This window comes from Mesoplodon bidens (genome assembly GCF_964165515.1).
Source record: "Mesoplodon bidens genome assembly, chromosome: 8".
Taxonomy (NCBI): domain Eukaryota; kingdom Metazoa; phylum Chordata; class Mammalia; order Artiodactyla; family Ziphiidae; genus Mesoplodon; species Mesoplodon bidens.
In genome coordinates, this window is record NC_138165.1 from 74346601 (window position 1) to 74373311 (window position 26711).

The 26711-nt window shown below is 39.1% G+C and overlaps 1 protein-coding gene across 6 annotated transcripts in view; it reads right to left on the reverse strand.

Annotated features, from left to right (window-relative positions):
• HECW2 (HECT, C2 and WW domain containing E3 ubiquitin protein ligase 2) overlaps positions 1–26711 on the reverse strand; it is a 412125-nt gene that overhangs the window by 6719 nt on the left and 378695 nt on the right. For all 6 annotated transcript variants that reach the window (XM_081242425.1, XM_081242421.1, XM_081242422.1 and 3 more), the window contains 6 exons: positions 25204–25302; positions 21479–21608; positions 20010–20156; positions 19204–19318; positions 16292–16377; positions 15156–15268 (listed from right to left, as the gene is read on the reverse strand). In XM_081242425.1, the coding sequence (XP_081098551.1) occupies positions 15156–15268; positions 16292–16377; positions 19204–19318; positions 20010–20156; positions 21479–21608; positions 25204–25302 (690 nt within the window). The remainder of the gene's footprint in view (positions 1–15155; positions 15269–16291; positions 16378–19203; positions 19319–20009; positions 20157–21478; positions 21609–25203; positions 25303–26711) is intronic.

A 26711-nucleotide genomic window follows, 5' to 3' on the forward strand; every position in this document is an offset into this window, starting at 1 on the left:
GACTTGAAAAATTCAGAATTGAATTTCTTTAAGGGAAATAGGATCTTTAAAAAATATTTTCCTTACATTTTCACAACCATTTAAAATCCATATTACATACATATTACTATTTGTTTAGTTGTCTAAGAATTACAAAGACAAGTGTGAATTTTTGTTTCTCTTCTGACGTTAGTTTTTTTTTTTTTTTCCTAAAAGACATGACTATAAACTCTTGCAAAGTAATTCATTTTCAGAGTTGGCATTTGCCTGAAAGTCTCTCAAAAAATCTACGGTTTTCCATTTTTTCATTTTGTTGGTCAGGGAAGAGCACTGAGTGTCTCTGAAGACCTGCAGACACGCCTCATGGCTTAGAGTTTTGGGAAATTCCCTGGCTGGAGTTTCCTGTCGAAGTCAGTAGACCATTGTTACTTCTTTGACTCCAGTGCTATAATCTGTTTTCTCCTAATTCACAATGCAAAATAATGGCCATTTAAATCATTACACTACATTCTTTTTAGAAATGCCTCCCCTTTTGCCAAGATAGGAAAAATAATATGCTTTCCTGTTATTTGCACCTGAATCACAATAAAAAGTAGACAGTCTCCAAATAGTACATCTTATCAGGAAGTAAATCTGCACTTTTGACATGAAATAGGAAGCATTTTATTTGGAATGTACAACAGTTTGTTTGTGGGAGCTAAACAACTTTGACTTAAAAAAAATGCTCCTGAATTAATATGGAATTTTGGGAGCTGTGATTTTTAACAGGCTGTTTTTACAAAGTCACATGTTTAAGTTTTTATTCTTATAAATCACTTTAATACTAATGAAATATAGTTATACTCCTAGATGCAGCATAGTGTCATGGGAAGATCAGAGATCTACAGTTGGATAGACTTGGGTTTGAATTTCAGCTCTGGCAACGAGTTGTGTAATTTGCAGTGAGTTATTAAAAATCTGCCACTCAGTTTTCTCACCTATAAAATCAGAATCATATCATTTGTTTCAGAAGGATATGAGGATTAAATGAAATCACAGAAACATGCTTAATACAATGCCTGGCTCACAGTGTCTGACCAATCAGTAAGATATATATTGTTAGCTACATTTCATTACCATCAAAAAGATTTACTCCAATTGCCTTCATTAAACTGCCAAAAGATAATCATGACTCGTGGAAACTATGAGATAACAAAGAGATGATAAAGCAGGTGTGTGGCCACATGGCTTATTAGAAACAGTAACTCGAAGAGGCTCTGTTATATTAGAAAAATAAAGATCTTCCTCAACTTACAATGGGGTTACATCTTGACAAACCCCTCGTAAATTGAAAATATAAGTCAAAAATGCACTTAGTACACCTACCCTACCAAATATCACAGCTTAGCCTAGACTACCTTGCACATTCTCAGAACACTTACATTAGCCTACAGTTGGGCAACATCATCTAACACTAAGTCTCTTTTATAATAAAGAGTTGAATATCTCATGTAATTTATTGACTATTGTACTGAGAGTGAAAAACAGAATGTTTGTATGGGTACAGAATGGTTGTATGTGTATAGTTTTTTTACCCTCGTGATCACGTGGCTGACTGGGAGCTGAGGTTCACTGACACTGCCCAGCATCATAAGAGCGTGTGGCACTGAATATTGCTACCCTGGGAAAAGATCAGGATTCAAAATTGGTAATATGATTTCTACTGAAAGTGTATCACTTTCACACCACTGTAAAGTCGAAAAATTGTAAGTCAAACCCTCATAAGTCTGAGACTGTCTGTACCAGTTTTAGGACACAGAGATAGAACTGGCTCAGAGTTTACAACTCTTGTTATTACAAACTCTAGAATATATTGGGGGGAAATCACCTAATCAGTCTTTGCAAGCAAACACTTTCTTTGATATAATAAACCACTTCAGAATTGCATTTAACATAATCCATATTACACCTTCCTTACACCAGAGCCTCAACTTGGGCCTCAAGAACAATGTTTTACTTTTTAAAAAACTGAACTAGCATACTGAAAGTCTTAGGAATGGTTTAAATATCTATCTTGTATAGACCATTGGTGTAAAAATATTAACTAAAGACTTAAATCTGTTATAGGGAAAGGGGAGGAAGAAGAGAAGTATGTTTTGACTGTAATTATCATCCAGACTTTGTGTGTCAGATGACACGTAACATTCATTATCCCATTTGACTAAAGATGGTACTTCTTTTAGATGAAATTTAAACATTTTCATTTCTTTGGTTACCAACAAGGCTGAGAATCTCTCCCCAAGTCATCTTGTTTGTAACATTTCCCATTTTGTGATCTACATGTTACCTCCTTTGTGATCTGCATGTTCAACCCCTTTGCCCATTTATCTTTTCTTTAAAAATTGTTTTTATTGTGATAAGATACCCATCACATGGAATGTATCCTCTTCACCATCATCAGGTACACGCTCTGTGGCATTAAGTACACTCACGTTGTTCTGCAACTATCACCACCATCCATCTCTAGAACTTTTTCCTCTTTCCAAACTGAAACTTTGTACCCACTGAACACTAACTCCTATTCTCTCCTGCCCTTGCAACCACCATTCTTTTTCCCATCTCTGTGAATTTGATTACTCTAAGAACCTCATGTGAGTGGCATCATACAGTATTCGTCCTTTGTGACTGGTTTATTTCGCTTAGCATTTTCCAGGCCCACTTTGTAGCACAGGTCAGAATTTCCCTTCTTTTTAAAGCTGAATAATATTCTATTGTTTGTATATACTACATTTTGTTAATCCATTCATCCATTGATGGACACTTGGGTTGTTTCCATCTTTTGACTATTGTAAAAAAGTGCTGTTATGAACATGGGTTCCAATTTTCCTACATCCTCACTGACACTTGTTATTTTGGGTGGTTTTTTGTTTTTGATAATAGCCATCCTAATGAGTGTGAAGTCAACTTATTATTTAAAACTTCAGGATTTCTTATTGATTTGTAAGAAATACTACAAAATAAAGAGATTAATTCTTGTTTATCTCTAGCTAATCTCTTCCAGCCTGTTCACCTTTTTATTTAGTTATGCATTTTATTTACAGAGCAGTATCAATCTGGTTACTTGTTACCCATTTTTGATACATTGTCTTTCTTCAGCATGTTGCTGTGATAAGAAATGTTGAAAAGATGATCTCTAATGTTTACACCTAATAGAAGGTTTTCGTTGTCTATTTTTTTCTTTTGGTAGTGCTGGTATATGAAAGAGTGTGACAGATCAACTTTCGGGACAACTCTTAAAAGAGTAACTCATTTTATACAGTTGTAATCTTGAATAGATAATGTGTGAATTCATTTTTGTGAACTGAATCATACTGGGTAAACTAGGAAATAAAATAATCCAAGCAAACCCTTTATCTAGGTAAGCAATAATCCATAATTAATGTTTTATTTGCTTAGGACAGGACAGGACTGTAGGTGTAGTATATCTATCACATGGTAGTTAAGCCTGTTCCTTCCCTCTTGATAACCAAATACCTTCCCTTAACCGAAGGTTAATTTTACCTAGTCAAGAATTAACAAAATGGCCACATACATGAGAATGAGAATTCATAAATAGTAATGTTTGAATCCCCCAATTAATTTCTTACGCATACTTAAACTGAATGATGAATTTTAATTCACTGTGGTCTTATGGTAGGCAGAGTTCTAAGATGATCTGCCATGACATATAAACCTTTGTATAATCCCCATCATTTGAGTGTGACTGGGGACCTGTAATTTGTAACCAATGGAATATGGCAAAGGTGAAGGTATGTTGCAGATGTAATTAAGGTCTCTAATCAGTTGATTTTAAGTTAGTCAAAAGGGTGATGATCCTGAATGGACCTGACCTAATTAGGTGAGACTTTTAAAAGAGCATCTAGAGATCAGAGACTCTCACTGTTGCTAGATTTGAAGAAGTAGGCTGCCATGAATTCTAGAGCTGCAGGCAATGAATTCTACCAACAACCTAAGGGAGTTTGGACGCAGGTCCTTCCCTAGTTGAGCCTCCAGATGAGAATGCAGTCCACCTGACATCTTGATTTCAGCCTTATGAGATGCTGAGCAGAAGCCCTGGCTAAGTTGTGCCTGGACTCCTGATTCACAGAAACAGTGACATAGTAATTGTGTGTTGTTTTAAGCTGCTAGATTTGTGGTAATCTGTTATGCAGCACTGGAAAATCACTACAGGTCTCAATGTAGTACAACAATCTAAGAAAATGTAGTAAGTGTGATATAGTAGCATCATCCCTATCAAGGGCAGGCAGTGGGGCCAAGTTGGGAGTCAACAGCAGTCCTTTCATTCTCCCAGGTTTCTGAGTAAAGAAAGAGGAACATGCAGACATGCAGACATGTCTCTGCTGGTCAGTAACTCACCCATGAAATCCATAAGCCTGGGTACTCTTTTCTTCGATAGTTTCAGTTCTCAACGCAAAAAGAAGGACTGGACAACTTTTTCGATCCTCTTCAGTCATAAGACATAATCACCATCACTGATCCATACCCTAAGGCTATCACTGCTTCCTAAATTACATCTGGTTGCATAATAGATGGTTACCATAACAAAAGTTTCCTTCTGAATAAACTGAACAGCTCCCCTGGAAAATGTATCATGAAGATGGAGAAAGTATGTATTGTTGAAGGGGCAACTGTGCAGAAAGATTAAATGGTTTTCCCAAGGTCAAATCAGGAATAGGACTGCAACCTTGGATTCCTGGGGGAAGTCGAACATTAAACAGAAAGCAGGGAGACTAATGCTGTTTCACTTTTGGAAGCCTGACTGTTAACTTCATCCCACCCCTGACTTTTAATTGCTAGTCCTCAGCATCCTACCAGATTACATACATTTTGACGATAGGAATTAGCAAAATAAAGCTTCAGATATTTTTTAACTGAATGACTCAATCAAAATATACGGGCACTCTAGGGAAAATGGTCCAGATTGGGTCAGTCCAGAAAACTCTGAGAGATACCAGGGGATTTTTAGGTGCTCAAATCATCTAGTTCTATCTCATGCTCACCAGAAAGCAGAGATACTCAGAGAGATATGGTGAAATTCATCAGAATCACTCAAGAAGCTTGTTTACAACAGAGATTTTTGGGTGTACCCCCTGAGATTCTACTTTAGAAGGTTTGGGGTGGGCCTAGGGATCTGCATTTTAACTATCACCCCAAATAAGTCTGATGCAGGTAGGCTCCACTAGCGGAGAGACGTCAATTGGATTAGAAATAAGATATCTACATTGGCTATTTGTTTCTTTTTTTTGAATTTTATTTTATTTTTTTATATAGCAGGTTCTTATTAGTTATCCGTTTTATACATATTAGTGTATATATGTCAATCCCAATCTCCCAATTCGTCACACTACGTTGGCTATTTGTACCAGTGTTTTGTGTGCTTGCAGAAATTTCAAAACTCCTTATAAACAAGACAGCATTGCTAATAAGGAAATTGAGGAATAGTGTGGTTAAATAAATTGCCCAATATTTACCATCAACTTGCTGTATGAGCCAAGAACAGGGAAGAAAAAAAAGCAAAACAAAAGACAATCCTCTGAGGCTTTTCACACCCCCTCTCCCGCCCCATTCCATGTCCTAAGAAAACTCTAGCAGAAAATAACAGAAGGGCCCTTGGACTATGTTGATATTGGCAGCAAAAGCACATCCAGTTATTCAGACTCAATAAAAGAACATTTTTCAAATCTTTCAAAGCCAGCCACACTAAGGCTATAATGAGTTTACCTCATTTTCATCTATGCAGCCAGAAACACTCAAGGAGGGCAGGTCTGAACTGGTCATTGGGAAATCATGCTGGCATCAATATAAAGATTTAAAAGCCCTTCAGACATCTGGTCTGACTTAATAGATCTCTTGGTGCCTTCTGGATTCTTTAAATGTTAAACAGAAGGTCACATGCTCTACCCTCTTTTCTTTCCTATAGACAAGTCAATTATCCAAATCCAATGAGCCCAAAGAATCACAATTACATCTAAAGTTTCATTAATCAATTAACTGATTAATGTATTTCTGTCTGTGTGCATGTATTTATTAATTTATTCTCTATTTCCCCAGAAGTGATTTTTGGTAGCTTATAAGGACTCAAAATATTAGGTGAAGAAGAAATTACAATCAGGATTTTAAAGAGAGAGAGAGAGAGTGAGAGGTGAAAAGCATGGGCCTCATTTTATCTAGTAGATATAGCCCTAGAAATAAAATGTATGTAAATCGAATAATTTTTTCAAATTTGCATTATCATTTATAATGTGTTTTATCAGTACTCTCTTTCTTTTTGATTGGCAGTGGTGCCTAATCCTAATTTGTTTCCTTACTCCTATTCCCACCTTTTCATTAAGTAATTAATCAATCAGAACCAAATACTTATATATGTATATGTATAGCTGATTCACTTTGTTATAAAGCAGAAGCTAACACACCATTGTAAAGCAATTATACTCCAATAAAGATGTTAAAAAAATACTTAAAGGCATTCTGGAAAATTCCTAAGGGATACTAGAGCTTATCACTTTTTAATGTCATGATTTCTTTGGAAATGTGAGCATTCCTGACCGAGTTTACCTGTCAAGTCCAAATTTCCCTCATCTGAGATAGCGCCTATAGGCTCCCCCACAGGGGAATCAGGTGCTCCCACAGTTCTGTTGGCAGGGAAGGCTGGAGGGAGCAGAGTTGGCATGGAGCTGGGCTATGAGGTAGGCAAAGAGGGACTCTCTTTGAGCTCTCCAGGGCCCCCTAATTCAGGGCCCACTGAGTGTTCAGGTAGCACCCAAGCACTTTCACCTGCAGACCCTCTTTTATTATGTCCCCCACTGAAGACCCCATATTTTGAAAGCTTGTCATTCCTATACAAAGTGCCCTGATGAACAAAAATTAATTTTTCAACTTACTGAGGTCATACTGCATGCCAGACATTGAGCTGTCCCCTGGTACATGAGGATGAACAGTCTGCTCTCTGCCCACAAGTTTGCACTCTGACAGTAAATTATGCAGGCAAATGGGACCCACTAAAGGTTATGCAGTCTGTGCTCTGTACTAGGGGATCTGGCTGGGGCCAGTAGGCACTGTAATCCAACCTACCTTTTGGCTCTGCTCACCAACCCATAATCCCTAGCTCAGGGCTGCATTTCTCCAGAAAACTGTAAGAAACCTTTGTCTAATCCAAAAGATTCATATGGGCTCTCAGTGGCCCTGCACACAATGAGTTACAAGTCTGCTCTGCAGAGTCAGGAAAGGCTTTACAGAGGACACGATCTGTGCCAAGCCTTGAAGGATTTATAGGTGTGTAGGGTTTTTCTGGATCAGCAACAAGAAGGACATTCCCAGCAGACTGCCCGGAAGTGTGAGGAAGCATTGCATCATCAGGAAACCTGAGAACTACAAGTGCTTGAGTGATAGGAGCCAAGGCTGGACGTGAAGCCAGAGAGGGAGGTAGGGTCACATCAGGAAGTGAGGTAGGCTCATGCAGAGACCTTTCCCATTTATTCCATGCATTAAAGGGAGCTAGGGACTGGGCGTGGAGCTTGATATGGCACAGGTGCCATTAAACACACCAGGGAATAGAGGAAATGGGCATGGTAGGTGATGAATTCGGAGCTTGTTATCAAAATAAGAAATACAAAGTTACCAATCACATGGAGTGATAAATTCAATTGATGTAATTCAGTGATTGTTTTGTTAGCCTAGATTTATTAACACAAATAAAGGTATAACTTTTGTTATGATTTTAAAAAATATTCATAATTTCTTTATTATCCCAATTAATACTTTCTTAGACCATGAGATTTAGGGCAGGAATTCTCACTAAGACTAGTTCACAAATATCTGGGTAACCCATGGTGGCACAGCACAACCCCGACCCTCACCAGGTGTTCAATAAATGTGAATCAATGGAAAGGAATTCTATGGTACTTACTACGCCCACTACTCATGTGTCATATACCATTTGGTGGCAGTAATGTTGGTTATCTATTCATTTAAATATCTATTACTTCCTTCTCTGTGTATTAAAGTCCACATGGACAGAGATCAATTTATGTCTCCCATAAAGTTTTGCATATAATAAATGCATAATGAGTATCTAAAGGCTTGTTGGAGGAATCAGATTTGCTAACTAATTAATATCTTATTCTAAAGTCTCATTAGGTTGTCTTGGTTAAAATGCATCTGCATCTATGAATACAATGTGGAATGTTCCCACAGTGGGAATTCCTGCATGGGGGATAATTAACAGAAGAGTCTTCAAACTATGCCTGGTAATCAGGTCACTTCTCACCTGTGGATGCCCCCTGGGAATAGATGAAAAGTACATACTTTTCAAATGTAAGAATTTAAACCCAACAGAAGAAAACCCAGTAAGGAACAGTTCCAGAATGAGAACTCTTAGAAGCCCAAACAAAATATAAATATCCTGGGTGGATGCAGCACATTTCTTGAACACCTAAAGATTGTAAAATGCCACGCCAGCTCTGAAGGCTAGGGATTAGGGCCAATAGTCGAAATAGCTGAACTTACTGAATAATGTGTCAGGCATTATTTTAAGCACTTTGTACATGTTATCTCACTTAATCTTCAAAACAACTCTGTAATGTAATTACTAGTACCAATCCCTATTGTTCAGATGAGGGCATAAAGATACAGAAGCGATTTTGGCATATCTTGTCTGGAGTGGTCCAGAGTCAGACCTGAAGTTTAAGAAGTCACTAAAAATACTGAGTACCAATTATGCACTACAACTCAGCACGAGGGGTGAAACCACATTCAATTCAAACAAGGTCCTTGTTCTCACGGGGTTAGACCCTAGAGGGGGAGACAGACAGTCAACAAGTAAACCAATAACTAAACACAATGACTGAACCGAAATAAGTCCTATAACGGAATTAAGGTATAACAGAGTGGCAGATACACTGGGGGCAGAAGCCTGGAGGGCCTTTCTGAGCACTGAGCTGAGCCCTTAGGGATGAGAAAGCCAGCCACGTGCAGAACCAGCAGAAAAGAGTTTGGGCAGCAATTTCCAGAGTCTTGAGGCAGAGTTAAGTTTGGCACATTTCCTCAAGAAGGAGGCTGGTGGCTGTAGCTGGCGGGGGGAGAGTGTATGTGTTGAGGTTAGAAGAGTAGGCGAGAGCAGGCCACCCACCTGGTAGTCCTTGGCAAGGAGTATGGATTTTACTCTAAGGCACTGGAGGGGATGAGCAGGGGAGGGAGGTGATCTGGAGATTTCAGAAGCTCACTCTGGTTGCTGACCACAGAATGAACTACAGGATGTACGAACAGAAGCAGGTGTGTAGCCAGCAGGCTGCGGCAGCAGCCCCAGGGGAGAGGGGCTGGTGTAGCGGACTAGGGTGGTGGAAGGAGATGAGCCCAAACTAGTTTTCGGTCTTGAAGCCAAAGAGAAGGGGATAACCATTCCTTAACAGCTGTAATGTCTGTCACTCACAAACACACACTTTATGATTTACAGTTGTTGTGACTTGGACGACTCTATGCTGTTGGCAGCAGCAATGCAAACTACTTTCATTCCATTCAGTAATTACAAATTATTTCAGTAGTATTTTACATTCATTACTGGAGTCCTTTTTCAGGCAAAGTATGTTTTACGATCATCTTACCCACTTCCCAAAGTAAAGACCAATCCAAAAGGTATAGCATATTTAAGGATTTTTAATAAGGTAATATTCCTAGTCATCACTGGTGTATTTTCATTAGCATGTGCTGATCCAATGGCAGAATACAGTAAAACCTTAAAATACTATTATAAGATAGTATAAATTGAATAAGTTGGAAGAAAGGGAAAGGGTGGAAGAGAGCCTTGTATCAGAGATTAAATGATGGAGCAGACTGCCGTGGGACCAGCAGGTGGTGGGGAACTGGGAGACCAAGGGGGGACGTCCCAAGGCAGGCACAATACGGAAAAGTGGTGGTGTCACCAAGGGATCCTCCCAGTGTCCATCGCTTGTTCTGGATTTTTTTTTAATTAAAGAAAGTGACACCAGCTCCTCAGTTACTTTCCAATTTCCAAGCTGATAGCTCCAGTAGACAATGCTCTCTGTACTAGAGGAGGAAACGCTGAATTATTGATAACATTGTAAAGCAGTATTTAATGACCTGGAAAGTTATTCATGATTAGTGATATGTGATAAACAAAAAGCAGGTCATATACAGTATAGGTGCTATGACTGTATTTTGTTTTTAAATGTGTGTCGTGTGTGTGTTATGTTTGTAGAAATGAGTGGAAGCATGTTTAGAGATTATCTCAGTAGTGAACTTTATATATATATGTATACATGTATATTTTTATTATATACACACATATATTATTGTATTATATGTATTATATACACAAATATTTAAAATTTTTAAGTTCTTGGCATTTTTTTGTGAAATATTTTCTTTACATAAGAATAAAAAGCAGAGTTTTAAAAATGAAAATAATGTCTAGCAATATAGGGGTAGGGGAGTGAGAGGTACAAACTATTATGTATAAAAGAAGCTACAAGGATATAATTGTACAACACTGGGAAATAGCCAATATTTTATAACAACTATAAATGGAGTATAACTTTTAAAAATTGTGAATACTATATTGTACACCTGTAACTTATATAATATTGTATATCTACTGTACTTTAATTAAAACAATTTTTAATGAAAAATGTCTCATCTTTAAAAAATAGCTTTATCTTTTTAAATTCTATTCCACTGGCAAAGCTGTCTCCCTGAAACATTTCATAATTAACTCTTGCTTCTTATTTTTTAATTTGGGTCAGCATTTCATTTGTAATAATCTCCAGATGCAGCCATTTTCAAAAATGAATGTTTCCTCCCTTTGGCAAAACCAACGCTCCCCCATCACGACTGCGGCTCTCCGACTCCTCTGTCCCATCATCCTACTTGGCAAGAACCTCTGAGATGAACACACAAAGTCTATACCACCCTTGGAGAGAGGATTTGACCTGCATTTTCCTGTTGGCATGTGAGCAGCCTGTTTTTCGGAATGTTTAAGAGCAATTGCAGTAAAGTGAATTTACAGTCTCCTAAGTCCATCAGAGCACAAGGGACAGGAATCTACACAAATGCAAAATATAGAGCTAACTACCAACCATGAAGCAGAGGAAGTACAGTTATGTGTTCAGGCTAGAAGCCTCCACAGAGACACCCGTCTGCCTCCATCATTATTTATCATCTGGTCTCCAGTTACTTTATTACCACAAGACAGAAAAAAAAGAGCCACGGATTCAACTTGTACTGGCTTCAGAGACAACCCTATATACTTTAATACACTTCTTGGCCCACATTGTGAGTAATGCTATTCACTGCTACCGCAGTGTGGGACTAGGAAATCTGAGAAAAGAATGAGACTCACATTTGCTTTCTTGAAAGGTTTAAAGGCCTTCAATCATCCATTTCTAGAAAGACTAAGATGCCCTCCCTTCTGCGGGTACTACCTGCCCTCATCATTTATAGCCACTTCCAAGTCTCCAGGGTACAGCCTCCCATGCCTGACACTAGATGATGCCAGAACTCTTAGGGAATACACTTTTTAAGTAAGAACAACATTCAACCATTTTGTCTCCAGTGTGTACAATGTCACATTTTAAATGTTAAACATCATCTCGCTAATAAGAAAAAAGAAATACATTGGGGTTGACCAGCTTGAGACAGACCAGTCCTTTAGTTCTGCAACTCAAACCTAGCCGGAAAGATGGCTTCAGTGTATGTGTTCTGATGGTGGGAAAAAATGGACTCCCTCCTATAAAACTATCTTTTTAGACCACAGCCAATCTTACAGATCTTTTTCACACTTAAGTAACACCCCACATTTCATAAAGGGTGATGACAACACTATCAGTAAAGAAATCACTTCTGATACAACTATATGGTCATGCATTGAAGTTCTCCTTTTGTGTTTTTCCTCCAAATGTACTTTTTTTGTGGAGCACATTTTAATAGTTTCAGCAGTATGGTGGCTCACAGAAGATTCACAATAAAAGGTTTGAAAGAACAAAGAAAACATACTGTCCTTGAGAACTTTCATACACATTATCTCCCTCACTTTTCGCAAATACTCCTTGAGCATGGCATATTCCTACTCTTCAGAGGTGGATCTAGGCTCTTAGGATCACATTGCTAGTGTATCACAGGGCTGAGGTCTGCATTCATGCCTGCTAACAAGGCTCTATAAATTGATGAACTGTGAAGGAGAATAGCCAAGTAGCTCTTTCTTCCTGCTGGACCTAAAAAGTCAGGGCTTGTTAGAGACAAGGTATGAAAATGGTCTGCTTGCCTGATGGGCCTCATATCCTCTTTATGTATGGCTATTTTATAATCTAGGTAGAGCTAGGAATCTAGAACCTACAGCCTCAGGTCATAATGCAGAAAAGAAGAAACAACAACGCCTGTTGCTCAACCGTATGTATGCAACAATGGGAAGAACCCCACCATTTATGATGACTCAGCCCATGAACTTCCTGGAGCTCCAGGGGAAGCAGACAAGTGAACAGGGCCCGACCCCCAAGATTCTTCAGCAACCTGTTGGTGCTACTTATTGCTCCACTAAACCTAATATACCACCCCTTCCCTGGCCATTTAAAGATGGAGAAATGGAGGCCCAAGTGATCTTCTAGGTCCCAGAGTTAGCTGGTGGCAGAGGTGGGCAAGAACCCAGGTGGTCTAACTCCCAACCCTGCGCTCTTTCCAATAGGCTACAGTCTGACATATATTACAGACAATGGTGACAGAAATCATAATGGCAGCCACCATCGACTGGATGCTTACTCAGGGCAAGGGTCAATAGTAAATGTTTTATATGAACGATCTCATTTAATCTTCAGAATTACTAACCTACAAGGTAGATGAGGAAACAGAGGCTCAGAACAATTAGGCAACATCTCCAAGACCCCACTGTGGGCAAGTAACAGAACTGGGATAGAGCCCAATCTCTCGGAAGCTAAAGTTTGTTGTTTATACCAAATTGCCTTTCTCTGCTCACCAGGTTTGGTGAAAATTACAGTGATTAAATACGAACAGCTGATATATCTGCCTATTGTTACAGTTTATTCCATCTACTTTACATAAGCAAGTCTTTACAAAAACAGATTTCAAGAGAAAGAACACAATTCATCTGTCCTTCCCTGCCTCTTTAATGCTAATCCTTGAGTTTCTCAGAAAAGTGAAAGGTCCTACTCAGATACTGTAAATCTGCTTTTGAGTTGCAAATTTGGTCTGAGGGGAAAAAAGCGTGATTTGGACATAAACAAAATAAAATACTTCTTTAAATAATGAAATTAAAGTCTCTTACATTTGGAACACCAGGTAAGCCAGCTAATTACTTAGGTGTTTGGATGCAGTGCCTCTGTTCACAGACTGAGATGCACCCAAAGCGACTGAAGAGGCTCAGGCCAGCCCTGAGCTTGCTCTACTCATTGCTCTCTGTATCTATATTTTCAGCACTGCTTTTTTTCACATGTTGATGCTTAGAACGTTATTCTTAAGAACCAGTGTCGTGCAATTGCTAAGAAGACAGTCTTGTTAACAGGTTTCTCAAAGTCACTTGTAAAGTTGTCCCCTGGTATCCGCAGGGCATTGGTTCCAGGGCTCCCTCAGGCAATACCAAAATCTCGGATGCTCAAATATAAAGCGGCATGTTATTTGCATATAATTTATGCACATCCTCCTGTATACTTTAAATCATCTCTAGATTGCTTGAAATACCTAATACAATGTAAATGTATGTAAATAGTTGCCATAACATAGCAAAATTCAAGTTTTGCTTTTTGGAACTTCCTGGAAATTTTTTTTTTTTTTTTTTTTTTTGCGGTATGGGCCTTTCACTGTTGTGGCCTCTCCCGTTGCGGAGCACAGGCTCCGGACATGCAGGCTCAGTGGCCATGGCTCATGGGCCCAGCCACTCCGCAGCATGTGGGATCTTCCCGGACCGGGGCACGAACCTGTGTCCCCTACATCGGCAGGTGGACACTCAACCACTGTGCCACCAGGGAAGCCCTCTAGAAATTTTTTTAAAAAATATTTTTGACCTGTAATTGGTTGATTCTGTGGTCGGTTGAATCTGCGGATACAGAGGGCTGACTGTACTTAAAGAAACTCAGGATGACATCTTGGGGAACCTAATATCACTTGGGAAGATTTAACCTCCCCAGATTGCAATTTTATTATTAGTAAAATGAGAGGCAATCCTTTTTACCTCAAAAATTCAATATATTACTGCTGACTAGATAAAGGAGTTCTGAAACCAACTGTTCTCCACTCCTCTTTTGTTCATTTGCTCCCTCCTTTTCTTTTGCTTCAGCTCGTTTGCTCCATTCCCCCCAAAACACTTTTTTTTTTACTCACAAATACTGCCTTACTAGTCTCTTACATTTATTAGTAGCAGCAGAAAAGCAAATTTTTCCACTCCAAGGAAATGTATCATCTTATTACAAATGAGAGTACAATGCAGAGAGCATTCCCAGGGAGGTAAGGCATGTATGATAGAGACTGAAGAGGCACAGAGCACAGTTACATGATTTAATATTCCTTAGAAACCACAATGGTCATTTTTAGTGAAGGGATTCTAAATAGTTACCAATGATAAACTTAAAACTAGAGCTTCTGGAAACGTAAATTAGAGCCACAATCATAAGAAGCCACAAGTATGATGACCAACGTTGCTTTTCCTATTGCTACAAATGCTTTGGTTCTGTTGCGTTTTGTATTTTAAGATATGTATGTATGAATATACACTATTGATACTATGTATAAAATAGATAACTAATGAGAATCTACTGTATAGCACAGGGAACTCTACTCAGTGCTCTGTGGTGGCCTAAATGGGAAGGAAATCCAGAAAAGAGGGGATATATGTATACGTATAGCTGATTCACTTTGCTGTACAGTGGAAAGTAACACAATATTGTAAAGCAACTATACTCCAATAAAAAAAAAAAGATATGTATGTATGTATTCCAAGTATGACCAGGAAGACCTTTTTTCCTTCATTTAAAAAGGTAATCTGAGGTAAATTCATTCTAAAAGTTTTTTCCACTCTCCCAAACTTTCAGCATAAAAATGGTAATCAATCAATATATATATAAGCTAAACGTCCTCCCTAGAACACTGTAGTGACAGTAAAGAAATATTTTCTACTTTACCTGGGAAGAGCGGTGATTTTCCCCCATTTCTCCACACAGAATCTTCTTGGGCCGTTACTCCCTCGGAGAGAAGCAAATCCTTCATAGGGAATGCTGGATGTGCCTGTGACAAACTATCCACCCAAGAAAACAGAAGGAGAAGGTGAAGCCAAGAGACCAGGCTCCAGGCAAGGTTGGCATCGTTCATGTGCAGAGGTACTGGGGAAGGGCAGCCTACTGCTCACTGGTGGAAAAGCTCAAAAGATAAAACTTTATAGACATAGAACAGCTGTAACACGAGAATTCTGACAAAGAGCTGGAGAATACCAAGGAAGGACAGAGCATTATAAAGAGAAAGGGGATGTGGAGGATTTGTAGAAGATACAGCATCCTGTACAGCTGACCAGCTTAGAAGCTCAAACCATGTATACTTCTCATTAGAGATGAATAAAATGGGCGTATCAATGAACCCAAGTCAACTTAGCATTAGTCCCCGATCGAACTGAGGTGAATGAAAAACAAAAAGAACTTCTAGTCCTGCAAATTTGAGACCCAGATCTGTGATCCAAAGGAGCCAAGATCCAGCCTACTTGTAAGGCTTTGCCTGAGTGACTAAAAGGCTTCCTCATGTCTGATATTTCTTTAGCTGCAACCAGCCAGCAATTGCCCTGTATAACTATAAACACCGCAAGAAAATGAGTTAGTTTTCCCAGTATTCTTAAACTTCAATATTATCTCAAATTTGTGGAACGTTAGATGGAAGAAAAGAAAGGACTCTTTATCAAGGAACTGGGTCACTTCTTAAGGGACTGAAGATTATCTCTTTCAGTTGCCAGGGATGCTGGCCTGCAGAGTACCCAGGGACCTCTTGTGGAAGGGATCAAACTGCTGTAAAGGCAGATGTTGTTGCTGGGATTCTTGGATGGGAGTTGGTACTTCCTCACAACTCTAATGACATGCTTGGACTAGGTTGGGGATGTTCTGCATAGTGATGGAACCACAGACCCATGCAGCCAGGAGAGTCTGAAGACAGCATATCCCGAATACGCAGATAAACCTGAATATATTTATTGAGTATACTTAGCAGTTATTAAAAATATGCAATTCCAACAATAACTATATTGATGCATTAAAAAGATGAACTAATGGCATCTTACCTGTAACAACCTTAGTCGTTGTTCATTGTTGAATCTTTCCACTGCGGCCCAGAACCATCGAATTACAATATGATTGTCATGATATCCTATCAAACCAATCATGAAAGCCCGTGTTACTTTGTTTTCTATCTTAAGTCACCACGACACTGGCAAGTCGACAAAAGACCCCCAGACATAAATCATCATCTTGGATTCGTTAAAGGTTATTTATAATTTAAGACCAAGGAATAACACTGTAGATGTGATCACATGAGTGTCAGAAGTCAAACAAAACACTAAGTGAAACCAAGAAACCTCTGTTTCCATTTAGTGGTCACTAAATGAAACTAGTGGAGAGAAGAAAACAAATGAGTTATTTTAACCATATCATTTCTGAAAAATATAACTGCTCTTACTGGAAATGTTTAACCCTTTTGGTCATTTATCTAAGAAATAATTTTCTAGCACTGCTATGCCAAGCAGTGTCCTAAGTTTGGGGGACAATGGCAAAGGAAATAGTCCCTCACAGGGCTTCTGGTAAAGGAGAGACATAAATCAAATAATTATTCAAATCAATATATAATTGCAAACCATTTTAAAACTATATATTATGTTCATATTTTAAAAGCAAATTACTTTTTATTAATAAAAAGGGAAAATAAGTTTATTACTTTAACTCCTTCAACTAATAAATCTCAAATAATCATCAACCTAAATGTTACTTTTATTCCATACTTTACTAGAATTTAATAAAATGTCAAAAGTATCATCCCACAGGCAGATTAAGGCAGTAGCTGTGGATTCTAAAACCTTCTGCGGAGAAAAATTAAGTTCAGAGAGAAGGCTGACAAGGATTAAAGCATAGTTAGTGATTCAAACCAATTAGCTGACATATTCAATGTGCAGAGAGCTACTCTAATTCTGAGTCAGCAGCAGTAAGTCCTAACTAGAAGGTAGGTAGAAACCATTTTCATTCAAATTTTTCCTCACATGTTTCCGTGGCTGTAGGATTTGGGGAGAACCTTGCCTTACTGTTTACCATTTGATCAGCGATGCCCTTGGAGAAGAAAGGGATCCAAATGAAGGGCAAATACAACTAGACTGGACATGGAGATGCATAGGCTCCTTGTCCTGCCTTTGGCAAAGACTAGCTGTTTGGTGCTGAGCAAATACTTTTCTAATCCATAAAATAAGTGCATTGGCTCTTTATAGCTTTAAAGTTTTCTGACCCTTTGAATCAGCCCTTTTAAGCCTCTCCTTTGCTGTCTGTGCCAAACCATTTGAAGAAGGAGGAGGAGTGAAAATGTCTCATCCTATTCTCTATAAACAGCTGCCCTGTGAACATATGGCAAATGGCAGCAAAGCCGCCCCTTCATTCAGTGCCAAGTAGCTGGGCTAGCAAACATGGCAGCTGGGCATCTCGCCATTTTCCTGCCCCCTCCCCCCAGCCCTCTCCTCCCAAGGATTTCATTTGATAAGATTGACAATAACCATAGAAATAGGTACTCGATTAGTCATATACAGTGAATAAAAGTCTATACTGTGTAAATACAAAACTGGCTGACTTGATGAATGGCATTGCTATTAGAATCTCCTGGGGGTTGGGGACGGGAGGAAGGAATGAGCTAACAGCATTTATGGTAAGATGTACGTTATGTAGCATGTTGGAGAAACTGTGTTCTAGTCAGTGAAAATAGTTAACAAAGTTATAATAGCCAAGGTCAGATTTGGATTATACACGGGGCCAATTGGAAAAGAGTTATTACAGCAACTGGCCTTCAGAAATAGCAGCAATAGACACTGCAGTTTAATATCGTCTTTCAGAGAAAATGGACGGGCAAGGCCAGTCCAGGGCAACAGTGATGGGCTGGAAGAGCCAAGCAGGGGCCAAAACAAAAGCAACTGAGCCAATGTTAAAGTATTTTTTGTTCTCCAAACTTTTTAATTGTTGGGTTTTTTTTAATCTCTGTTTCAATTTACAGATAACTGGAGAACTGCTCAGCTCTCATTTTAGTCTGCTAACTGATTAATTCAGTGACTTAAAGGTTGTATTCTTCACTCTCCAAGTTCAGAACCACTGCTAACCTCTTATATTCTGAGTTCAAAAACAAAATCAAAAACCAACCGTCATTTGTCATGACTTTCTGAACACTTTATAACACTACAATAAATTTCAGAAAATGTATTCTTTCTTTGATTAAAAGTATTGGATAAAACTTTAACTCTGGGTTAGCATCAGGTCCCTTTCCAAGCATCTTGTTTCAGCAGTCAAATTTCAAAGGCTTCGATGCCAATTACTAACTGAAAATTTGTATTGATCTACAGAAATGGCAGTCCTAAAGCTTCCCATTTGGTGACGTGTGTAGTTTTTAACTAATCTTACAGCAGTTTCCTTTTCAGTTGAACTTAATGCTTGACTTTTAGAAGGGCTTGTTCAAGAAACTTGAAATCTGAGAACCATATCTTACTCCATTTGTGGGTTTCAACTGTGAATTACAACTGGTAAGCAGTTCAAGTGAAATGTAGAAAAACTGTGTCTGTTCATTAAGAAGCTCAGAGGGTATGCCTCTTCAGGTCTGAGAATGAAGGCAGGATAGGTGGAGTTTGACCAGCTGGATACGAGCTCCCTGGTGCTTCACTAACAACACCATAAAACAATTAATTGATGTTCCTATGGCCGCATTTCTTCACTAACAATTAAGAGTTACGACATCCTTGGATGGTGTGTAAACAGCTCTCCGTCCACTTGACAGATGAGGTAGCTAGGGAAAGAAGGGCATGTACCTTGCCCAAGGTCTCAAAGGAGACTGCCTCAGACCTATGATTAGAGTGCCAGTGCCTCTGCCTGTCCTGGATCCAGGCCAACGTGCCAAACCGCTTGCTTCCCTCTAATCTGAAACTTTAAATCCAGCCATCTATAAGTCAAATTTCACCTCCTCTATATTCTGTGTTGTTCCTCCAATCACTTAGGTCTATTTCAGCGGTGCCTGCGATGACCAGTTCTAGTTCTCTTGCATCAAAAACAGATACCAGCCTGGCATCCACCACCTGTGGAATAAAAAGAATACAGGACACGGCTTAAGAACCTGGAGAAGCCTCAGCTATAATTAAGCCTCATCAGAAAAGGAGGGCACAGGGAGTGTTGGGAATACTCTGGATGTGTTCTGTGGAGGCACTTTAAAACATGTAAAGCTCTCCACAAATATATTTTTAGTACAAGGTTGATGAGGTTTTCAACGGAATTTTTGTTTTATAATTGGTCATTGATTAATCCAGTTTTTTTTTTTTCTCTTTTGGAGAAGATCTAGTGCTCCAGTCACTTTCACAGTTTATCTTTATTTTAGCTATGGCTTTTTCACGGAAGAAGTCATATGGAATACTTGTCACAACTCATTCTGACCCTCAGATACAATCATTTCACATATCAGGCATGATATCTGATTACACATATCTAAGCATGAGTAAAATGCGTGACTTAAATGTTATTAGTGGTCATTAAATCGTCAAATGCTGTTTGAATGCAGGTCATTTTATTTCAGTGATTTCTTGTAACAGGGAAATAAGCTTTTTTGTGTTCTTAAAACATATAGGAAAAAATGTTGAAGTGTTTGAATTGAAATAGCAACAGTAAATACACCAAAGAGAAATGGAAATATTGCACACATATGAAGTACAGTGAGGTGGGCCAAGGTACTGCTGACACCAGACTGAGAACCCCACTCTTGCTGATTGTCTTTACCTCATAAAAGCCACGTACTAAGCTCTCTGTTTGCTGCACAACACCCCTCTCAATCCTCCATTTCACCATCCTCTCAATGTACTCCTTCTTATTCTTCTCGGTGACTGGGATGTTAGCACCCCCTGGTTTTAATTCTCGTTCGGTAATCTGCGATTAAAAAACAAAAGGACCGACCATAAAGCAATACTCTTGATGTTGTAAGACTACTGCTACTAATGAGCTGGAATCAGCCAGCTACCTGTCTCTGCCCTGGCCCGGGTACATCCCACAAGCAGGGTGTGTGGCACCAGCACAGTGCCCAGGCACCCACCGATGCTCAAGGAAAACTAAGCAATGAGCAGACGTCTGAGAGCCTCAGTGGTTAAAAATATATGTGTTGCAGGGCTTCCCTGGTGGCACAGTGGTTGAGAGTCCGCCTGCCGATGCAGGGGACATGGGTTCGTGCCCCGGTCCAGGAAGATCCCACATGCCGCGGAGCGGCTGGGCCCGTGAGCCATGGCCGCTGAGCCTGCGCGTCCAGAGCCTGTGCTCCGCAATGGGAGAGGCCACAGCAGTGAGAGGCCCGCGTATCGCAAAAAAAAAAAAAAAAAAAAAAAAAAAAAAAAAAATATATATATATATATATATATATATATATATATATATATAAGTGTGTGTGTGTGTGTGTGTGTGTGTTGCAAGGTTAAGCTTTAAATCCTGATTAAACAAATAAGTCTTTTAAATGGAAACAAAGGGGCTCCAGATTCTGTCCCACTGCTATTTGAATGTTTGACAAAAAGACATTTTCACAAATTCCTTTAGGATTCACAATCAACTACATATAGAAAGCCAATATTTAGGTAAAGGTTTACCTTAAGGAAGCAGAATTACATTCAAGCGAATGTTAAATGGAGAACTTCTTTTCCAAAATACAAAATTCAGGAGACCAGCCAAGTATTAATGTTTAACTAAGAATATTAATTATGAACTAGTATATAATTTCTGAAAATCTTCTGACCAACTCTTCTACCAACTTTAAAAAAAAAACTTTTCCAAACCTTCACCAAAATATTGTTTACTTTCCCTCAGCTTCAAAACAATCCATTTCAGTTGTTAAACATGAATGAGAGTTAAGTACAAGGGCCAATTAAATAATTTAATATTCAACTCTGGGGTAGCAGGGATATTTAAAAACTGTATTTAGTATAAGGCACATTCTAATATCTTATGAGGATATTTTAGTTGGAAATAAAAAGATTGTTTACAACATACAAATAGTGCAGTCTATGAATCAGAAAATCTTAATCTGAAGTCGGCATTAGAATAACCTTTGTAACCAAGATTATTGTAACTGTACATAAACCTGGGTTTAAACCACCCAACCAACCACAAATAAATAAGCATCTGATCTTAGGCCACTGAATTAATTCTTCACCAACCAATAGCCTTCTATTACCACACTTAGTCACCAGTTATTCACACACACAGACCTGCCCAAAAACTTCTTCATTCACAGTGAACGTGAGGTCCAGGATGTCATGGATGTCATTGTCTTTCATCCACTGCAGGCTCTGGTGAAATTCTTCATCAAGGTATTCTAGATCACTCAGGTCACAGAGACTAAGATGATAAACAGATAGAAAAAAAAAAATGTAGTCATGGTTATTAGCAAAAACCCAGAGTCGTGAAGAAAGAAACTAAGAAATAATGACAAGAACAAGATCAACTAAAATAGGCAGTGATTTCTGTAGTGTTCTTTGTCAAAGTCAGTAACCAAACCAATGAAATAATTCAGAAATTTGACATAAAATTGAAAAATTCTGATATATAAAATGCCTTAGGAATCACTCAGTTTGTTTAATCTTTTAAGACACAGAACTGGAGGTGCAAAGAGTGGCTGCCATTTGCACAGTCACCCATGATTAATGCCAGAGCTGGAAATGGAACACTAGTTGACAACTTGGGTTCAGTATTTTTTGGCTATGTTATACAATTTTATTTATTTATTTATTTATTTATTCATTTGCAATATGTGGGCCTCTCACTGTTGTGGCCTCTCCCGTTGCGGAGCACAGGCTCCGGACGCGCAGGCTCAGCAGCCATGGCTCACGGGCCCAGCTGCTCCACAGCATGTGGGATCTTCCTGAACTGGGGCACGAACCCGTGTCCCCCGCATCGGCAGGCGGACTCTCAACCACTGCGCCACCAGGGAAGCCCTATGTTATACAATTTTAAACTATCATTCTCCTAATTAGAAATTCTTCATATGTTTCTATACTGCACTTTAACTTTTTTTTTTTTTTTTTTTAAAGACTAGATTCTGTGATCCACATTCACATACGTCCCTTTTCTCTTCATGGTTCTTATTCTTTCTGTGATTCTGAAAACTGAAAGCTACAGAATTGCTCTATAATTATAATGGTTTTCTAAGAGAAGATCTACATGAGGTGGAGTTACTATTATCTGACCCTGTTGTAAGATGGTAGCAATTGATTTGCTTTGGTTGTCTTGAAACTTCCTCCCATCAGTCCAATTTCAAAGACCATTTTGTTTAGTTCAGTCTACACATGTATTAGGCATCAAGTATGTGCCAAATATCTTAATAGCTACTTGCCCTCAAGGAGCAAATGGTCTAGTTGGAGAGACAGGGACACAAATAGATAAGTTAACATAAGGTGATAAGTGATAGCCTAGGGTGGGTAACACTTATTATTAGTGCACTTTTTTATATGTACATTACACTTCAGTTAAAAAAAAAAAAAAGATGAGGTAGATAGATATAGGGACCTCCCACAGCAAACATGCAAAGCATTTACTTTGACCTGGAGATTTAGAAGAAGCCTTTTGGAGCAGATGATACCTATATTAAAGTTTGCAGGATGTTTCAAGCTAGAGAGGTAAAGGGGAATGGATGAAAAGGAGAAGAAGGGGAAAAAGAGAGACAGGAGAAGACAACCTGAACAAAGCACAAAGGGATGGAGTATACAGATTTTCCAAGCATACTGGCAGCACCAGAGAGTTAACCACAAGACAGAATGTCTGGAGAATGAGGCTGGAAAGGTAGCTGGGAGCAGGTCTGAATGTCATTCTAAGGAGCTTGGTGATTCAGAACTACTGAAGGTTTTAAAACAGGGAATGACATGGTGAGACATGAGGTGTGACTTTAAATTGTCCTTCTGGAAGTGGCAGTGTTGAGGATTACTTAAAATTGGGGGGGGTGGTAATCATTGGGTGGAAACCAATGAATAGATCACTACAGTAATCTGGCCAAAATAAGATAAATAAGATAAGGATTTTAATTAGGGCACAGCTATTAGGGTAGAGAAGATGAATTTAAGAATTATTTAGGGGGTGATGTGGAAATTAATAAATGGTTTTACTGGGTAGTATAAAGATGTATATCTAAAACGGGATGGCAAATGAACTCAAGCTACAAGACAACTCTGATTCATTGCCAGTCTTGAGGGCCAAAAGTTGAAAAATTCCTGAGGCCACAGGAGTTCAGCAGGAAAAGTACCTAAATGATTTGTGACCTGTCCCATGGGAATAGGGTGGGAGGTGGGGAAGAGAAGAAACTGTGTTGTGTATTTACCATCCCTGTTTAAGGTTGACACCCAGTTTCTGACCAGAGTGACTTGAGAATGTTGGCACCTTGAACCGTGACTGGGCATAAGGGAGAAAGGTACATTTTTAGGTCAGGAGAAATTGATGAGTCTAGTTTTAACCATGTTGATTCTGAGGTGCCTGTGAGACATACAAGAGGAGACATTCAGTGGAATGTTGACCGCTTGAGCCTACGACTCAAGGGAGATCATGTCTGTGGGTGCAGATTGGAGAGCAGATGAGACAGGTAAAGAGATATCCCATGAGAGCACACAGAGAGAGAAAAGCAAAGGGACAAGAATGGAAGCTTCAGGAACATCGAGGTTTAAGGGCAAGTCAGGACATCCACAAAGGAGGCATAAAAGTAAAAGGAGAACCAGGAGAGCACAGTGTCACATAGGCCAGTGAAGGAAGAACTCAAGAGAAATGGGTGGGGTTGGGAGGGGTCAACAGTATCAAAAGCAGCAGAATGGTCCATTAAGATAAAGACTAAAAAACATTCTTTAAAAGCTTCCATAGGTTATTGGTGGGAAAAAAAGCCAGGCTAAAAAGTGTTGAGGGTGTGTCAACAGTCAGTGTAGACTACTCTTTCAGGAAGCTTAAATGGAAAATGAGAGATAAGGCAATGAAATGGGAAGATGCAAATGGGCCAGAAGAACCAGAGAGGCAGAAGCCAGTGTCCAGGTGCCCAGGACTTCATCGGTCCACATACCAAAAGGGAGGATGGCAAAAGTCTTCCTACTGACCCTCTTTAAGAACCATTAGAAATACTTTGCTTTCAATTGAGCTCTAGGCTTCCATTTTTACAGAAAGCAGATACATGGCCTTGGTTAAGGAATGAGCTGGTCAGAGCCATGCAATCATTCTGTGTTTTCTCATTGCAAGTTTGAGCTACTACCCTCACAGATAGTTGCCTTCTTCTGTTCAGCCTTGTAAATGACTACTGATTCTAGGACAGAAACTGTTTGCTCTACATTTCACAATAATTGTAACCTTTCATTGTGCTAACAATGAAGAAAAAATTCTGTGAGTGCTAAATTTTCATCTGCCATCGTAAATTACTGTCTTGCATATAGAGAGATCTCAAGATAAATATGGGACTTTAAAAATATTGCCCACCTCTAACAAAAAAATTTAAAAAAAAAAAGGAGAAGGAAAATATGAACCAAGAATACACAGTTGAAAGTTTGCATAAAGCAAAATGTAAAATGCATCTTGTGAAAGATGGGGGGCTGTGAGTCACCAAGACTAAGCCACAACTATTCTATTAATAATCGGCATTAATACCACAGGAATTCCAGCACTGTATTTGAAGTACAAGTGTTTTGAAGACACATGTGTAGCAACAAATGAGAATGAATTATTCAGAGTGGAGCAAAACTAAGCCTTTGGGAGCAAGACAGGAATAAAGGAACAGAAGCTGGAAAAATCCAGTAACCACATTTGAAATTATATTAGTTGATTAGTTTCAGAAATCTAAATCACTATTAAGTAAGTAATAATAGATTTGAGATAGTGAGCCGATAAATGACATTGTCAAAAGACCCTTTGTGATAAAGGAAATATTACATTCTTTACATGCTAATTACGTAAGCAATAAAAACACTCTTACATTCTGAGAAGAGCCTTATAAAAGGGCCGTGTGAAGAAGGCATCCAACAAATACTGGTGAATTAGTGCAAGACCGAGGATCCTACCACTGAACCGGAACCTGTGAAGGAAAAGCAGGAGATGGCTTACACGACATGGAGCAATTTCTTTTTTTTTTTTGCGGTACGCGGGCCTCTCACTGTTGTGGCCTCTCCTGTTGCAGAGCACAGGCTCTGGACGCGCAGGCTCAGCGTCCACGGCTCACGGGCCCAGCCGCTCCGCAGCATGTGGGATCTTCCTGGACCGGGGCATGAACCCGTGTCCCCTGCATCGGGAATTCCCCTGCGCCACCAGGGAAGCCCCATGGAGCAATTTCTGAATGGTTCTAGTTGCTCTCATGAATGCTTTCCAGCTCTAATCATCTAAGTTTGTCCATGAGAGTTTGTGTGCACTGCAGGCTGGGGCTTCATTAGGCTGATATTCACATCTCCTTGTAGAAGAAATCTGTTTCACTCTGATGTTCAGAGAGACACTGCTCCACTTTCACCCCGTGTCAGTAATGTCCACCATGTAGCACCCTACATGGCCAACATGAATTTCCTGTTAGTATGGCAGTGAAACTTCCCTAAATCACTTCTAAGAAATGTTGACAGAATGAGACCAGTGGTGGTGGTAAAAATGTTGTCCGCTTGTAGTTTGCTTGCATGAATATTAGCAGGATTTCTCTAATGCAAACCTAGTGGCAATTCCCTTTTGAGGAAAAGCCCAGTCTCAGAGTGAGAAAGTTCCTGTTTCTGTTCTCTCTCAAACCCCTCTCTTGATGATAACTCACCATCCAAGAATTATGTATGTGTACATTTGAGGGAGTTTCCTCATGGGACATTCTGTCCTTTAAAATTTCAGTGCTCAATTCTATACTGAATCACTTCGGAAAATTTATTAAATATATCTGTCACGACTGGGTTTGCTGAGAGGTACATGTATTTTCTTTTTCAGAAGTATTCAAGTTTCTAGCTCTTTGAAAGCCTGGTGCCTTCCGAAAGTGTAAATCCACACTGAGGTTCATACTATTCATTTGTAATTTTAGTGTTAGGCAACCATTTTAAGATGAATGTCCAGCAGCTTTGTTTTTCTTTATCCACTTATGTTAGTATAACTGCCATAGCTACTCTTAGGAGGACTCTAAATTGTAGTTAAATGGAAGTTAATTTGAAGAATAAGTCCTAAAACTTAATGCCCTCCACCCACCAATATTAACCTCATGACTCAAAGAAATTGTTTCCATGAGTTGTACTCATGTTCTTTTTTTGGTTACTATAGTGAAAATGAACAGGAACAAGCAAACGGGGGTTATAAAGATAATTCAAGTCTATAAATGCAGGCATGTAAAAACAAAATGTCATGAAAAGAGTGCAATTCGGGATTTTCAGAATAAATAATTCCCAGATGGGAATCCTAGCCCAGTTTTCCTTGGTTTTGTGTGAGAAATTAGGAAAGGGGCAATTCCTGGCTACAAACTTGAACCAGTCC